Source organism: Onychostoma macrolepis, chromosome 10, assembly GCF_012432095.1.
Source record: "Onychostoma macrolepis isolate SWU-2019 chromosome 10, ASM1243209v1, whole genome shotgun sequence".
In the NCBI taxonomy this organism is placed as follows: Eukaryota; Metazoa; Chordata; class Actinopteri; order Cypriniformes; family Cyprinidae; genus Onychostoma; species Onychostoma macrolepis.
In genome coordinates, this window is record NC_081164.1 from 16763029 (window position 1) to 16780559 (window position 17531).

Below are 17531 nucleotides of genomic sequence, written 5' to 3' on the forward strand. Positions count from 1 at the left end.
CCTGCAAAGTGTCTTCCTTTTTGGTATTATGGAAATGGCCACCCTAGTCAACAGATAACGATAAAGATAAATACTAACTGACAACGGCATGATCGCCTCTGTTTCTTGGAATCAAGCCACGACTGCAGAAATCCCCTTTTGACTGCCAGGTTAGGTTACGTGGGAGAGCCATTTTCAAGAAGTCATGCATACCTAGCTGTCAGGTATGCAGGATTTTATAGACCTTTAAGATAAGCAGGATATTCCGATCAGACTTTGCACCCATAACACAGACTGTACCTGAGGTCTGATATTAAATGAATTCGAAATGGCTAAAGGCATTTCTGAGATAAACAGTAGCATTGTTTTGCTAAATGGACCTTGCAAGTTTACAGTTATGCTCAGCAGGTCGTTTCTTTGATAAAATGTGGTTAGTCGCTCAACTTTCCTTGTTCTGAATCTGTTCTTTATGTTTGTGCAGTGAGCCTGCTATGATATGAGATCTATTGTAGTTCAGGGACAAAGGACACTCTGGAAAGTCCGTAAGATTAGTTTGTTTATGTTCCAGTCACAGATGGTCATGGGTAATTTCTTAACATGACGGACAGGTATTTCCTACTTTTATGTAGGGCACAAAGGGTGTCCACCTGCTTGGCTAATTGTGTTTTGTAGGAGTGGAAAATTTGTTTTGTTTCTATTCTATTTTTTACATTTCTATCACGTGTAACAAACAAAACTAAACTGGTGGGGAACGCACTGACAATTTTTAAAGTAAATGACCTGGTTTGGTTTTTGTTGCGTTTCTGCAATGTGATCAAAAACAGAAACATAATAGGTCATTCCTGCTATGAAGAAACACATACATATGGTGTCAATTTTTAAATATGGGAATTTCATTCATTGTGTCCTTACTTAATATGAATCTTTTTTCCTTCGCTATTCAAAATGTCTAAATCAAAGCATGTTTTCTTGGGAATATGGCTTTAATTTCTTATCAGTTAATAGCTTTTTCTTATGAGCCTGATTACCGCCAGACCTCTGTGCCCATTACTACTAAAAAAAAAATTTCCTGAATTCTCTAAAAGGAGACTCACTGCATTACTTTAAAAAAAAACTTCAACTGAAATTATATAAAACATAGAAATCATGTTTTTACTGCTAATTGCCAAAGCAACACTTCTCATTTAATTATGCACTTGATGTACTAAAATAAAAATCAATTAAAATGTGTACCTTGTGTGCATAAGCATGTTAATTTATCATTTTAATTTAAAAGGTTTGTCTTCAGTGTTCGTTATAATAAAGTGATATTGCCATTTCCTTATTACAGTGATGATTGATAAATGGGTCATCTCAGGAAACCATGCTATTTATGCTGGAAAATGGCTATTTTTATTAATATATTTTCCATTTCTGAAGGTTACAGCACCTCGGGCCCAATATATCATTGCCATAACTACTTCTGAAAATGGGGCACCACATAATTTACAGTCATTACTCTTGTGCTTTATACCAAAATAATATTATTTCTGTAAGAATTAATCAATTAAAAGAAATACACCTGTAAAAGAAACACACCTCCGTCTCGACTGTTGTTAAAGAAGTCACTCCCTTAAATATAATGTGAGAAAGATCTAACTTATTTAAAGAGGAAGTGTCACATAACACGGTTGAACAGAAATCACAGACAGATGAATTCTGCTTGGTCATTCCTGAGCCTAATAGCCACTTATGCAAAAAGTACTAGTTATGGAAATGATAGAGCACTTTAATGAATTTACCCTGGCACTTACTGACTGCAGAATCAGATTTCATAGGGCGTTTTTAGATAAAACGCTGCCCTCTGCAGGCCAACAGCTGTTGCAGCAAACAAAATCAAACTAGAACACACATACAAACCACCATTTCAAATTGTACAAAATATTTAATTGATTTTCTCCCTTTTATCAATGAATTAAAACAATTTTAGGACAATTAAAATGATTTTTCACAGCTAATCCAACCATCAACCACACATTAAGACATTAAAAGCCACTGTATGGCTTGACAGTATTTTGCTTAATTAAAAAAAATAAAATTAAAAAAAAAAAAAAAAAAAATCAGCCCTCACACGCGCACCATGCAGAGCAGAATACTTCTATTGCATTATGGCTAAATTAACCTGAGCACATGATGTAATTATCTTCCCCATGCATTTCTCACAAAAATGAGATCATAAGTCATTTAATCCATTAGTGAACTAAACATGACAACTAAAAATAACAGTCAATGCAAATTGAATGAACACAAATTTCATTCACTAACATCAAACAAGGCAACCATTAAAGCTAGTGACCTGTTATCTAGGTGAGGAATTTAAGTTTAAAAAAAAAAAAAAAAACACCTTTCAAGCCGTGCAGAATGTTATATTCTGCACCGCTTGAAATTATTTTACTATATTGTTATTGGTTCAACCCTGATGCTTGTGTGGTTATTGCTAGGGAATAGACTGGACAATACTAACATGAATGAGCTGTTATCAAAATGTTAAAGCTTAAAAAAAAAAAGTTCCAGTCCACTGCTGAAATCAATGACACCCTCAAGCATGCCCTTGATGCTTTTAAAGGGACAGTTCAACCAAAAGCCAAAAAAATAAATAAATAATAATTTTCCCATCAAACCTGTGTGACTTTCTTCTGTAAAACACAAAATAATGGAAAAAGGTTTGGAGAAGAGCAGCTTGGACATTCTGCTACAGCACTGTAGCAGAATATCCAAGCTGCTCTTTTCCATTCAATGAATGTGAGCAGTGACCACAATTGTGCCTGGTCCCAATCCACTTATGTATGGAGCAGCTTGGTCATCTAAATCACTGCTTTGAGGTTTGCAACCACATGAGGGTAGAAATTACAATTTACATTAAATGTGAACTGGCTCTTTAAATGTTTGAACAGCAGGGGTTTTCGTTTTCATACCATTGCAACACTGTGGAGTTCATGTAGCCCTTCAATGTAATAACTTATAATAGTCTCTATAATGACCTTGTGGAACATGGCAGTAAAAAGGCATGCACAAAGATCATCTTCTCGCTCTTTTTCAATACAAAAAGGCAGCAGAGCAACAAAGGCCGACAGTTCAATAGCTTGTTGAAAGCCTAATGACTGTTGCAGTCTAAAATAACTTTTATAAAAGATCATCTTCAGTTAATCGACTTCATGTACTTGAAAATGAGGAGATGCTTTAGACCTCTTTGGTCCAAAACAGAAAAAGTCAGATGCAAAACAAATCTGGTTTCCATTCGTATTGTTGGCAGTGGAGTTGAGGAGGATGACCAGCACATCTCTGAAGAGTTCTGGATTGGGTTTGTGGGAGGAAAAGGGGCCGTGGTCAGGGTAGCCAGTGCTACCTGGAGTTCTGAGGGAGGAGTTTCTTAAATAACCCGCCCACTGATACGTCCACCCTCATAACCATGGCGAACCCCAGTATCACAAACACACTGCCCACAATGAAGCCCGATGCCTCAAACATCAGTCTGCCGAGAAGAAAAATATATCTTAGAATGCAGTTATTATGAGAAGAGCTTTTTTAAATCTTTAACTTACACTGAAGTCAAAGTCTGTCTTTACGGTGGCCCAGTAGTGTACAACACAACAAAATCTCCACAACACAATGCATAGGACTGATTTTGTTGTGTTGTGCTAATTTCGTTGTTGTGTACTACTGGGCCAATGTAATTACTGTAATTACCAGATGGAAACCAATAGATTCTACTCTGGTTTCTCTGGCAACACTTATGCCACAATGGATCCCTGTGTGGGTTTGTTTATAATGATGGCAAAATGATTCACTACATTAAATTTACCTCTTGTGAGAGTCGGAGTTGTCAAACTCTTAGTCATAATTCAGGGTTAACATCTACTTACAAAGCGTGACAGTTAGCGGACTAAACTCTCAGCGTGAAAAGCAAGTGGTGTGTGGGTGAATTTTAGTAATGTTATAAAGGGCTTCGTACAAAACATTATCAAACAACACCAACCACCATTGTTCAACCCATCAACTAGTCCATTTCGAAAATCTGCACAGCCCTAGATCATTTTATCAATGCCTTAAAAGAAAAAAGACAAAGTGATAAGAGGTAGAAGAGAAAGAAACAATGAGTTAGAGATGGTGACTCACTTGGGTGCAAACACTTTCCACACCATGAGGTGTCTCCTGAGGATGGCTGCAGCACAAACAGACGCAAAAACCTAAAGGTAAACAAGTTATTTATAATCCATTTTAGAATAGCACACAAATCATATTAGATGAGAACACATTAGCCTCTACACGCCACGTCTTACATGACTAAACAAAAATACATTTTTCTTATTGGAACAATTCACACAGTTTGGTGAATGATTAAAAAAAAAAAAAAAAAAAAAGATAAATAAAGTGCGATTACTGTAGAACACCATTTCACTATAAAAGGTCACAGAAACATTGTTTCAATTAAAAATGTTGTGCACGATTTTTGTGCCTGACATAATGGGAGCATTATGCAACGTACCTGTGCTCCATTCACAAAGAGGTAGCGTGCAGCGAGCTGCAGGAGACCCGAGCTGAACTTATGAGGGTTCTCTCTCAGTCTCATCTCCATAACAGCATCCTCGCTCTCCTCCGCTCCTGCTGAGCGTGTAGACCGGGTCCCACGCACCTCGCACACCAGAGGCCAGAACAGCAGCAGAGGACAACCAACTGCATGTGCAAATTAGACAGTGATCATTAGAAATGGAGAGAAAGAATGGACAGAAAGCTTCAAAACAAAGATAATGCCAATACAGAAACAAATCTAATGTGAATCATGTTGAGAGAGTATCCTGGATCTAGTGTTAAGTTACCTGCAAAGATAATGTGAGAGGAGAAGGTGTTGAGGATCACCAATGACGCAGGAAGTGCAGTGCCTGTGTGACCTTGAGGAAAGCCCACAAATGCAGCACCCCACTGAATGGAGGGGAAGGTAGGCAGGTGTCCAGTTGAATGGAAAAACTGGGTGGCTGCCAGAGACCATGAAACCACTGGAGCCCATGGCACACTGAAATAATCTGGGAGGGTTAAAGTAGGAAGATTTGATGCAGTCAGTCACAATAGCTCAGCAGGGCATAAGATGTGAAGATAACAATGGAGTGCGTCTTACTGGAGTGCTTGTGAAGGCTGGAGAGGTTGGTGCTACAGGCGTGGATGTGCAGAATGGCTCCAGCCTCCAGCAGGAGAAGCAGGAAGGCAAGAGCCATACCCTCAGGATGGAGAAGCAAAAGCACTAATCCCAGGAGTCCACAAAGCAGGACCAATGGGGCAGAGTACACTGTACCCAGCCCGTAAGCCTCCACGGCTGGCCTGCAGTCAGTTTCACCACTTTCCGTGGCCCCGTCCTCCAGCGAGTGTCGGATGCGCTGATACAACTGTGGTATGAGGTGGTGCAGTTCAGCCTGTGGACTGATTCCCGTACTGGCTCGGTACTTGGGGGGTGGCAGGGATGTTCCTCGAGAGTTCAGTGGAGTCCTTGACTTGAGGAACACCATCATGGGGTCCACCCACAACAGGAGCAGTCCCAGGCCCAGCAGGCAGAAAGTGGCCCGAGGCAGGAACACTTGAGCTAGGCCGATGAGTTCAGACAAATTCCTGAAGGTGTCTTCTGGGGTGGCACTTACCGCCCAGTGCAACCCCATGCAAACACAGGGCAGGGGTATGAGGAAGCAGGCCGAAAACACAGTCACACTGGTACAGTTGAGGTTCCCATAATGTCTGAGCCATCGGTGTAGAAGGTACCCCCACAAGGCCAGTGAGCCAACAGAGAGGACATAGTGGAGGTTGCGCAGTTGGCTGTTCTGTACTCGTGAAAGCGGGGAGAGGAAAGGTGAGGGCTGGCAGGTGCCCTGCTCCTCTCGGCAGTTGTGGAAGGAGAGGGATAGGTAGAGCGATCCCACCAGCACTCCCAACCAAGCCAACAAGATAGTGGCCTGCCGTCTAACCACTGAGGATGGCAGCGCAGTTGGGAGCAGCCGAGGTTGCTTCTGGGTGTCTGATGGGGGAAGTGGCACCAGGAGTCCATCCCAGTTTAGATGGAGAGGAACATAGATACTCAACGTGAAGAGCAAGAAGGTAACCACATTGCCCTCATAGATGACATAGCTGTCTGAGAGTAGGGAGGCACAGCGCAGGAAAAGCACCAGAAGGGCCGGCGTAAGGAGGCCAGAAGGTGACCACCTCTCTTTTGGAGAAACTCCTCGAGTTCTCCATAGAAACAAAACCTCAGAGGAAAGTGCTGCAGCTCCCACACACCATGAGAGCTCCAAATATCCTTGCAAGAACAGCTGACCTGTAGCTACAAGTAGTCCCACGGCCAACCCTGAGAGTATGGGCAACTTCAGCAGGCCTTCCTGAACCACTACGTGAGACAACTCAGAAAGTACATAGCAGAGCATACAGGCAACTCCTAAGATTAAGAGCCCAGCAGCCATTTTGAAAGGATTGAAACGGGCCCAGGAGGCTCTACAAGTCTCCCTGACAGCAGTCAGATAGTTCTGCATGGAGACGACTAGCTCAGGAGAGGGAAGATGGCCCTTGTGGACGGCGGCCAAGTACTGGGAGGAAATGTTTGAGAAGTCAGCCCGCAGCCGAGACAAACTGTCTGGTGGGATGTCTTTGGCCATGTTAGAGTAGGTCTCCAAGAAGCGGTTTACCTTTATGGAAGAATCAGACAGAATTTAGCCAAGTTCATCATAATTATTGTACTAATGAAAAAAACATGAAATACAACAATTCAGGCAAATGCACCTTAAAACACAGACTAAGAGAAATTCGTCTAACCTGTTTGACGTTAATCCACAGCGCCTCAGCCTGGCTGAGTCCTGTAGGTGCACCCCGGGAGCCATTCCGAGGAAAAAGTGGAAGAAGAACCTGGCCCACACTGCTATAAGGAATGGGCACTCCCAGCAAAAGTGCCAGCGTGGGCACCAGATCAGTCTGAGGTACTACCTCAGGTTCCACCTACAAACAAAGATGCTGAACTCCAAATGTATGGAAAAAGCCAAGAGATAACCCAAAGACAACATTCCTCTCTCATAGTGTCACTTTTTTTTTTTTTCCCCCACATTTTAGGACATCGAAAATGGGGAAAAGGCAAATAAACAATTTGCAATTACAGACCAATAGTGTTGACTACAGCCTTACTACAGTATATTTTGTGACACCCCACATTTTTCTCCATCTGGCCAGCCAGCTAAATTTTTCCTGGACACCACTGGTAATAAAATATTAAATACAGACAAATCATAACAGTGTCTCTTATACCTGGGAGCCTGGTGCTGGAAATAAGGGAGAGGAACTGTAGAGAAACAGAGCAGCATCTGTCTCTTTCTGGCTCTCTCCACCATGATCCCCAGTGTCTGTCATTCCATGATCACCCATCACCACCAACAAGGTGTCGTTCTTCAGACGCTTTATCACTGACCTGGGGTCAGCAGTGAGTAACAGATGGAAAACAAATGCATAATGCAAGAAAATACAGCATAATAAAACTAAAAATATGGCAGAATGTCAGTAGATGAATGAGACTGCTGCTAACCTGATAACTCCATCCATCTGGGAGAGTTTCTCAGCCATTGCAGGGTGATCCGGGCCAAATCTGTGCCCACAGTGATCCACACCCAGGAAGTGAGCAATCAACACATCCCAGTCATCCCCCTCCACTGAAAAAAAGCAAGCAAAAACCCTTAGCCACTCATTCAGACACTGTTTACAGTGTAAACATGAGAGATATGTACAGCTATTTACAAGGTAAACAAAGTGAGATCTTAAACCAACCAGGCAAGTTCCTAATTGATGTGCTAATAATTCTGCTTACTGGTAGGATAAATGTTTTGGAGAATGCCGTTGTCAACGGTATGCAAGTCCTTCACGTTGAAGGAGGGGAAGGGCAGTGATCTGTGGAACTTCTTGGGGAAGAGACTCACCCATGTGTCATCCCCCATAAAAACAACTCTCTTGCCTTTTAAAAAAGGAGAAAATATAAATAAAAATAAATAAGATTAACAAACACTAGCAAAAAAAGCTACACTTTGATCATTTTAATGTAAACATGACTCATTTAATTTGATAAATTTGTAGAAATGTATAAAGTCACAAGTGTCAATTGCAATAATGCATTCTGGCAAACAACATGATTATGGTAATATATTGCTATAAATATATATTTTTTTTTTTGCTTTGGCAAATCTCACAAAAATAGGTCCAGGTCACATTTCAGCCTAAAAATCCAAAAGAAATACAAAAACTACTGTTTAAAAAAATTGGGGTTAGTAAGTTTTTTTGTTAGTTTTTTTTTTTAAGTCTCATCATGCATGAATTTTCTAGGATTCTTTAATGAATAGAAAATTCAAAAGCACAGCATTTAATTATGTATATTATTTACTGTCATTTTGACCATTTTAATGAGTCTTCGCAGAATAAACATGAATTTATTTTAAAAAATGGTAATACTTTACAATAAGGTTCATTAGTTAACTACATTATTTAACATTAATAATAAACTGCACTTATACAGCGTTTATGAATCTTTGTTAATATTAATTTCAACATTTACTAATACATTATTAAAATCTTGTTAACATTAGTTAATGCACTGTGAACTAACAATGAACATCTGTATTTTTATTAACTAATGTTAGCGAAGATTAGTAAATACAATAACAAATGTATTGCTCATGGTTAGTTCATGTTAGTTAATACATTAACTAATGTTTAACTAATGAACCTTATTGTAAAGTGTTACCAAAAAAATAAATAATTAAGAAGAGTCTCATTAGTATAATTTATCTGGAAGTTTAAGTTTTGAGTTTTGATAATTCCCATATTTTTATTTCCCATGTATTTGCAACTTTTACTATAATACAGTTTAGTTTTTATATAAATCATCATATTTATATCAACATTTAAAAACGTTTTGTGGGGGTTTTGCACTGTATTGAGATTTAATGGAAAATTGCTTTTAAATAATGACAATGTGAAAAAAAAAAAAAAAATTTGTGGTCCTAAAAATAGTCTTCCTTTTCTTTAAAGAAAAATATAATTTGACAGGTTTGGTATAAAGGAAATTCCCAGTTGCAGATTCACTCACCCACTTGGCCCAGCTGGTGCACTAGATTGTCTTCCAGGATGGCGTTGGATGCGAAGTTGTTCCCCACGTCAATGAACGTGGGCAGGGAACCTGTGGTAAAGCCTTTGATCCTCTGCATGGTAGTGGTGGGTGGATCGGCCCGAAAGGTGTAAAGTCTGGCATGAGAGGGGTGAGACGATGCCATCTCATCTAACACCGGCAGCTTGTTCTCAAACGGTTTGGGTGCCGTGTTCTCCGGATCATAGCGGTGAAATCGGCCTTCAGAGCATCGATGATCAGCACCACTGCCCTACGAAAGCGTGGCTCGCTCAGGCAGAAATCTCCCTTCACCTGAGCTCCTGGAGACAAGACGTCTGCACAGGTGCTCGTTCTGTTGACCTCCAGCCTGACTAGGAGGAAGCCTCCCACAAACAGGAAGATGCCTGTGTAAAACACTGAGCAGACCCAGATGAGGGTGACCAGGACAGGAAGTCTTCTCATTCTAGACAAGATGGAGAATTAACATAGGGCTCATTATGTAAAATTAGGGTACATTTCACGTCAACAAAAAAATACAAAAACAATGGTTTCCCTGTAGGATTATTAATTTATACATTTCTTCAGTGTAACATCTGCTAGTTTAATTATTAACCAACAGTTTGATGTTACGTGGGAAAGGAAGCTTCCCCTGTGAATTTGTCAACTGTGTTAGAGACAAACTGTATGCCATATAGTGATTGCTTTAAAATAATTTTAAGAATCTTTTTTTTTGCAGATGTGCGCAGTCAATATGGACAGAATTTTTTTTAATCATTATTTTGGTAATGATTCTGCCTTTTATTAATATAATTATATTATGCAAGGATATCTCATCTGAAAATTGAAATTTTTTTTTTTTTTTTTTTGATCAGGTTAAGCTAAAATGTTAATATATATTTGAATTCAAATCATAGAAATATTGCAAACCATAACACCGGACCTAATATAGTTCTTGGTCAATTAATATGCTAATTAATGGGTTATTGTAGATTAAATATTGAACAAAATGAGAAGACACTTTCAATAATGTGTAAAAGAAAACATCAAATTTTAAACCAACTGAAACACTGGGTACACAAAATATTTGTGTAAGATAAAATATCACTAAACACATCATCATTGCATTTAGTTCCCTTCCTAGACACCATAAGTGTAACACGCTAGGTTTTGAGACACAGTCACAACAAGCAATGTTACATAGCAAGTCGAAACTGATACACCAACCTTTAAGAGAGTAATTTGATATAGACTGTATGAGCCAGGCCTTACTAGTACATACTACGGGACGCACTTGAGACTGAGTCCATAACTGCAGGCGAGTATGTTGCATGCTTCCAGCACTGACCTTGCTTCTCTGCGTTCGTCCTCTCTCTCTTCAGGATTGTAAATGTGGACCGCACATCCACTGCAGGGGGCCTAAAGCGCCGCAGGTACACCGACATCTGGCAGCGATGCTATCAAAGCCTCACTACTGCTCTACACTCACTGACATGCTGCCTAATTGCATGTCGGTTTTGTTTAAATATTGGTCATCTCGCAGCCCGGTTTCCACTTCCGTTGACATGCGCAGTGCGCCTGACGATTACAGGTATAGACGACTATCAAAATAAAAGACACCGTTTACTAATGTTCAAAATAAAAGCCTCTCGGGTCGCGCTACATTAATTTAGTGTCTCTTGTACTGGCTCGAATTTATGTCGATTGTAGTAAAATAATTGTGGAAGGATTTTATTACCGTATTATCTTATTTCAACACTGCATAATAATTTGTAAAATATTTTGTTTTTTAATCAACTAAACCAGGGGTAGGCAACGTCGGTCCTGGAGTGCCGATGTCCTGCAGAGTTTAGCTCCAACCCTGAATAAAACCTCACCTGCCTGTAGCCCTGGTAATTCTGAAGACCTTGATTAGCTTGTTCAGGTGGGTTTGATTAGGGTTAGAGCTAAAGTCTGCAGGTCAGCAGCACTCCAGGACCGTCGTTGCCTACCCCGGAACTAAACTTAATTTGTTCCAAAATAAATTAGAGGTTATGTTAAATTCTGGAAAATGTTTTTGTTCCAGAATTCTTTCTTTTCTGGGAAATCTAAAGCAAAATCCACACAGCATAATACAGGGGTGTCAAACTGAAATCCTGGAGGGCCGGAGCCCTGCACAGTTTAGATTCAACCCTAATTAAACACTTTATTATACACTTTACAACATTTTATTTTATTTTATTTATTTTATTCAGGAAAATTAAAACAGTTCAAAATTAATCATAGGCCTTTGGTTAAAGACTTCACTTTCTGTGAAGATTAAATGTGACAAGAAACATTAATTCCCTTTGCTTTACAAAGGTTATATAGCCGAACAGTTATCTTTTAAAATATATATTTTTTAAATGCACATTCAATTATATATACTGTACAAACATTGTACAAATTGTAAAAAAATAAATAAAAAATATATATATTAAAGTGAAATAACTGAACATAAACATATGATCCTGAAAAAAATAACAATTTTAGAAGAACTGGCACTTAGGGGCTTTTGCATTTGAACTCTTCATATATATATATATATATATACACACTGTAAAAAGTGATAAATTGACTTGAGGAAATTGAGGAAACCCGTTGCATTAAAATTTTTAAGTAAATTATAATAAAAAAAAAAAGTTAAGTGAATTGTCAAATTCACTTAACTTTTAAAAAATATTTACTTAATAATTTTAAGGCAACGGGTTTCAATTTTTTAAGTTAAGTCAACTTATCACTTTTACAGTGTATATATATATATATATATATATATATATATATATATATATACATACATATCAGAAATAAACTGTGTATCAGAAGCTGCAGGATCACTGGTCAGGTGCAAACAGGTTGTGACATGTAGTATGCGTGCCAGAGGACAAAAACCTTCACTATGCAGTGTTTACTTTAAAAACACTACTTAAGTGAATCTGTATTTTCTATTAAAACAAATCAACTCAGTTTCAGCATGAAATGTTATTTGTGTTAGGGAATGTAAGTAGCCCATGCCCACAGTTACCCTTTTCCATAATAGTGTCTGTGGTGCAAAATGAGCAATTTTTTAATCCTCAGCCATATCACACACACACACACACACACACATATATATACTGTATATATATATATATATATATATATATATATGTGTGTGTGTGTGTGTGTGTGTGTGTATGTGTATATAAATATGATGTGCCTGAGGATTAAATAACTTTGCTTTAGAAATGTGCATTCACACAGAATGCACTTTTACTTTGAAAAACAATTGGTGGGGGTGGGGTGGGGGACTTTTTTTATGTGTAAATTGAGCTTATTTTACCTTGAGCGCCATAGGTTTTATGTCCGTCTAGTGTGTGTTTCCATAGAAAAATAACTGAAAAGTAGCAGAGGAATGAAAAAAATTGAGTTCTGTGTGAACGGCCCCTTACAATCACACTAAACAACAACAACAGCAGTGACATCAGATCTGTGAGCACAATCAATCATTTCCTTTACTAAGATGCCAAACACAAACCAATTTGGACAGGAAATGACCTTTTACTTTTGAAAACACAAATTAACATCCATCCCATTCTTACACCAGTCACCACTGACCACAATACAGGAACGTCTGATCACAAAGTCAACAATGAAAGGCTTTGAGTGTGGAAATAATGGCACATCTGTGTGTCGAGCGAGATGTGCCATCCAGCTGCTGGCAGGTAAACAGAGACGGGCCTGTCCCACCACAGCATGTGATGCCAGCAAACATATAAAAAGACCCACCGGCAAATGTGAGATTCAATGCACACGCTGACATTTAGCCCTTTGTTTCAATTTGTTCGGCATCCACCTCTTTTATCCAAGATGAGAAGTAGTGTACCCATAATCCTCTTTGTTGCAGTGGCAGGTTTCCACAGTGGTAAGATTACAATATAACATCACACGTTTTTAATGATGTCTGTGTAATTTATATGTTCTCTCTCTCTCTCTCTCTCTCTCTCTCTCTCTCTCTCATGCCAGTTTTGAACAAAAATGTCTCTTATTTTTTTAATTAGAATAAAACTATATCATTATTTTATATTGTTATATTTTTATTAATATTATTATATGATGTTTGTTATTTGTGTTGAACGGAAAATATATATATAATATATATATACACACATTTTGTCACTTGTTATTTTTAAATTACAATAATAATACATTATTACATTTTTATTCATATTATTATATGATGTTTATATTATTAGCCATCTATAAAATTTAAAATTGTGCATTCATATTACTTTTTTTTTTGACAGTTTGTTTTTATTAACTATTAATATTTATTAATTTTTCTTTTCTTTTTCTTTTATTTTCAGGGAAATTTTAAACAGTGCACAAATGTATAATACGGATATATAATATTACATAATACAACGTATATATTGCATTTTTATTGTTTGTTTTTACAGTTTATTTTTATTAACTATTATTATTTATTCCAATTTATTTTATTATTTTATTTTCAGGGAAATTTAAAACAAAGTACACATAGCATAATAAATCACACCCGTAACATGTTTTTGCAACTTCTAATTAAATTTTATTTAGATCATTTATTTATTTACAATAAATTTAAATATGTACATTTTTGTAAAAATGTTTAAATATATTTTGCATTTTTATTGTTTGTTTTGACAGTTTATTTTATTTTTTTTTATTAACTATTACTATTATTAAATTAAAAATGTATTTTATTATTTTATTTTATTGTATTTTCAGGAAAATTTAAAACAAAGTGCACATAGCATAATACATCACAACCGTATCATGTTTTTGCATCTTTTGATTTAATTTTATTTTATTTTATTTTTTTTTTTGACAGCTTTTTTTTTTTTATTAAGCATTATTATTATTAAGTTTAATAGCTCTTAAGCATTGCATTTGTTTCCATTTGTTTTATTTTGGAATGATCTGTTCTTAGATAAAAAAAAAATTGAATGAAGACAAGTCATTAATAACCATTTCATTCATCCTCGATTAGTAATAGATGGCCAAATAGCCAGCATTTTATACATTATCTGCTTGTGAAGTAATATGAAAAACTGTATAGGACAGAAATGAAATGATACTTGTACATTTTTGTGTTTGTAGTGATTTCAGCATCTCTGCAATGTGATGAAAGGACTAAATTGCCAGAAGAGAGAGGTAACATTATTTTCAGCTTGTTTTGCATATTATTACAGTCAAAGATTTAGGAAAAAAAGAAAAACAGCAAAGCAAACATCTGTTCTGTTTTGTCTGACCTCAGCACTTGAAGAGAACAGCACGACTCCACAAACAGGTGGGCCGTTATTTCTCATGCCAGCCTGCTTTGCTCTGCGTAACTTCTGCTGGTTTTGGAGGTCACTGAAATGACTCACTGATATGACATATCTCAGACAGATGCTTATATTTCTCTTCACATTAACTGTACGACGTCATTTCATATCTGTTTCCTCAGATGAGTTGGAGTATGAGGCTGCTCGTGTGAAAGGTATACGTGGAATTCAAAATCAAATTTTGTGTTTAGGGCCATTTACTCACATTCAATATGCTCTGACTCGTTGACAGAATAAATAGGAACAACATATGAGTGAGAAAAGTCTTGTTTTGTTATAATCTGAATCATCTGAACCCTAACAGATGGAGAGGCAAAGGCTGTGACAGGTAAACACAATGACTTGTTTTTTTTTTTTTTTTTTTTTTTTTGCCAAATCTTGTTTTCTGGAAGGATTTAGTACAGAGCATAATAGATAATGCAAATATGTAACATAGATAGATAGATAGATAGATAGATAGATAGATAGATAGATAGATAGATAGATAGATAGATAGATAGATAGATAGATAGATAGATAGATAGATACAATATAGGTACAAATATTAAATAATGAATTGCATTTGATGAATATAAAAATATATATTACAGAGGAGGAAGATGATGAAGACTCAGAAGGTAAGAAGTCTCTGTCTCATTTATCTCCCTTTTGTTGCTCAGGATCATTGTTGAAAAACATTGATTCATATTTGTGGTCATGAACTGATTTTTACAGAGCAAAAATTGCTTGAGAAGGAAGATAGTGATGGTAAGATGACACATATTTGTTACCAATCATAAAGTTAGAGTATAGCATATGCAAATGATATGCAGTTAGCATTATAATTGGTGAATTATAATAATTAATAATTATTATTCATTTGTCTATTTATACTCTCTGAATAACCCTGTAGATGGTGAGAGAGAGGCGCTAACAGATGCTACAGGTAAAGACAAAGACTTTTTCCAGAACTTTATTTTCTAGAAAGATGCACATTCAGTATAAACATAGTACATAATGCATTGAAAATAGAGTCTGAAAATTAATTTCTAAATAATTAGAGACACTGTTTATTGTCCAACGTTAATATGTCAAGCTGTTTTATTTTGTGATAATGTTATGTGATGTTTACAATGTTTTGTGCAAAATGTAGGAAAAATGTTTCTGGAGATCAAATTTCATATTGTGTCAAAATTATGTAATTGTTATATGATTTTAATTGTTGAAAGGCCATGACATCTTTGGTGAAACAGGCCGAATTTACCATATTATTGGGGGATGCAAACATTTCATGTGTTTAAAAACTAGTGTTTTTTTTTGTGGAAACAAATTGTTCTTGTACTGAGCCACACGTGACGAATTCTCTGCGTCTCTTATGCAATGTTTGCTTTGACGTAGGAGCCAACACCGGAAGTGACGCGCCCATAGGTAGGTGTATCTCGGTGTGATTCCATTCATCACCACGCGAGGGCGACAGTCCGTCACTCACAATGCAGACTGGCCTTTGAAAACAGATCATGTGGACTGACCGCAGCTTGTGTTGTGTAATTCTGTTTATTCAGATTCAGACTCTGAGGACGACAGTAAGTCAATTCTTTTAAATTACAGTATAGTGCAAACAAAAACACGAGGACAATGTTTCCTTTATGTTATATGATTTCTATGATTATCTCAGACAATACTAATATTATATAAGACGATGAGTCTTTATACAGTGGTTGTATTGCTGTAGTATTTCCCTGACTTATGTAAAGTTATGTAACACGTGTCTCTTATTGCACAGCCTCTCAACAGAACACAGGTAAACGCTTCACATTACATTATTTGTATCCATTATTAAAGAGGAAAACAGTTAGTAGTCTAAAATGCGTGGGGTGGTGTTTCTCTTGAAATTGAATGGCTGACTTTTTTTTAAACTCCTGCAATTATAATAGCATTTTGACAATTGACCACACATTTTATAGTCTCCTTGTCCTTAACTATTGTGTTTTGTTGTTTTCCAGAACACAGTGAGCAGGTTGAAGAGGATGTGAAAAGTACTGGTGAGTTATTGTATAAAACTGTATAAAATAAATAATATATATATATATATTTTTTTTTTACAAAATAAATACAAATTATATAATTCAAAATTATTATATATTATAATTAATATATTTTTTTAATTTATTTATATTAATGTGACCTTTCTTTCTAGAGGATTTCAGTGATGAAGAATACGATGTATATTACAATTCTTAAGACCGTGTGAAGCAGCTGTGTGGAATCCATCTAACATCTTTAAAATCTAAATGCCTTGTTTTATAAAGCATACTGCAAAATTTTTAACCTACTGTATGTACCACCTGGACAAAAAAACATGCATGGTGACCTTTCACACAATTTGTGATGGCTGCTTTTTTTTTTTTTCCAAATAAAGACTGTAAACACTGGCGGGAGTCCAGAGTTCATATTAATGCTAGGCTGGAGGTGGGTGTAATAACAGATGATTACATGGCTTCTTAGAAGCAACAGTCTGAGTAGCAGATGTAGGTAGTTAGAACATATCTAGGACGGTTATCCAGGCCAGCGCCGTCTACAGTCCTTGGGTGCTCATTTGAGCTTTATTTATATCATCTGCATTGTCCCAGCTTATTTTTGGACCAAAGATGCATCATTGCCCGTCCCCAAGTCCCACAACCTGATGAGGACAAGCTGTTTTACTGCATATAGAAGAAGACTCTTAAACTCTCAAGAAACGCCTTTTATAATTGAGGGAAATGTTCATAGTTTTGTAGCTAAATGCATGTCTCGTCTGATACGAGCATTATTTTAATGGCCAAAATATGAACAGTTTCACCTTTTTAAACCAGAAATATAATTAAAATGAAATGAAATTGAACACTTTATTTGAAATCAGGCATCTAATAGAAATATTAATAAACTATATATGATACTGTAGAAATAGATATTTATTTTACTCTCTCTCTAATGTTAGAATTATAATAAATATAATTTCTTAAGTAATAAGAAAGAACAAGAAATATTTCTTCCTTTGAAAATCAACAGGCAAAGACTGG

General features: G+C 36.6%; 2 protein-coding genes across 3 annotated transcripts; one reads left to right on the plus strand and one right to left on the minus strand.

The window, feature by feature from the left end:
• Positions 1–1196: 1196 nt before the first annotated feature.
• Positions 1197–10960, minus strand: pigo (phosphatidylinositol glycan anchor biosynthesis, class O). The gene is given in 12 exon segments (XM_058788484.1): positions 1197–3490; positions 4135–4205; positions 4505–4692; positions 4836–5039; positions 5132–6677; positions 6805–6984; positions 7288–7447; positions 7562–7685; positions 7841–7984; positions 9113–9361; positions 9364–9593; positions 10476–10960. Coding segments are annotated over 11 exon segments (3225 nt in total). The 5' UTR covers position 9593; positions 10476–10960; the 3' UTR covers positions 1197–3360.
• A 1953-nt stretch (positions 10961–12913) lies between these two features.
• si:dkey-200l5.4 (uncharacterized protein LOC795026 homolog) lies at positions 12914–16904 on the plus strand. Of its 2 annotated transcripts, XM_058788487.1 has the most exons (13): positions 12914–13049; positions 14267–14320; positions 14424–14456; positions 14616–14648; positions 14798–14821; positions 15084–15110; positions 15208–15240; positions 15386–15418; positions 15871–15900; positions 16035–16055; positions 16256–16273; positions 16476–16514; positions 16670–16904. In XM_058788487.1, exons 1-13 carry the CDS (start codon positions 12932–12934, stop codon positions 16711–16713), a joined length of 507 nt encoding a protein of 168 aa, XP_058644470.1. In that variant the 5' UTR covers positions 12914–12931; the 3' UTR covers positions 16714–16904. The 2 variants fall into 2 exon arrangements, with proteins under 2 accessions (XP_058644470.1, XP_058644471.1); XM_058788488.1 differs by lacking the exons at positions 15084–15110; positions 15208–15240.
• Positions 16905–17531: the final 627 nt, after the last annotated feature.

What these genes read in the sequence shown, in the direction of transcription:
- si:dkey-200l5.4 (XM_058788487.1), top strand. Translation starts at nt 12,932, where the DNA reads ATGCACACGCTGACATTTAGCCCTTTGTTTCAATTTGTTCGGCATCCA. An exon ending in AGAGGCAAAGGCTGTGACAG is followed by an intron (nt 14,822 to 15,083) that starts GTAAACACAATG and finishes TATATATTACAG; the next exon opens with AGGAGGAAGATGATGAAGAC. An exon ending in CGGAAGTGACGCGCCCATAG is followed by an intron (nt 15,901 to 16,034) that starts GTAGGTGTATCT and finishes CTGTTTATTCAG; the next exon opens with ATTCAGACTCTGAGGACGAC.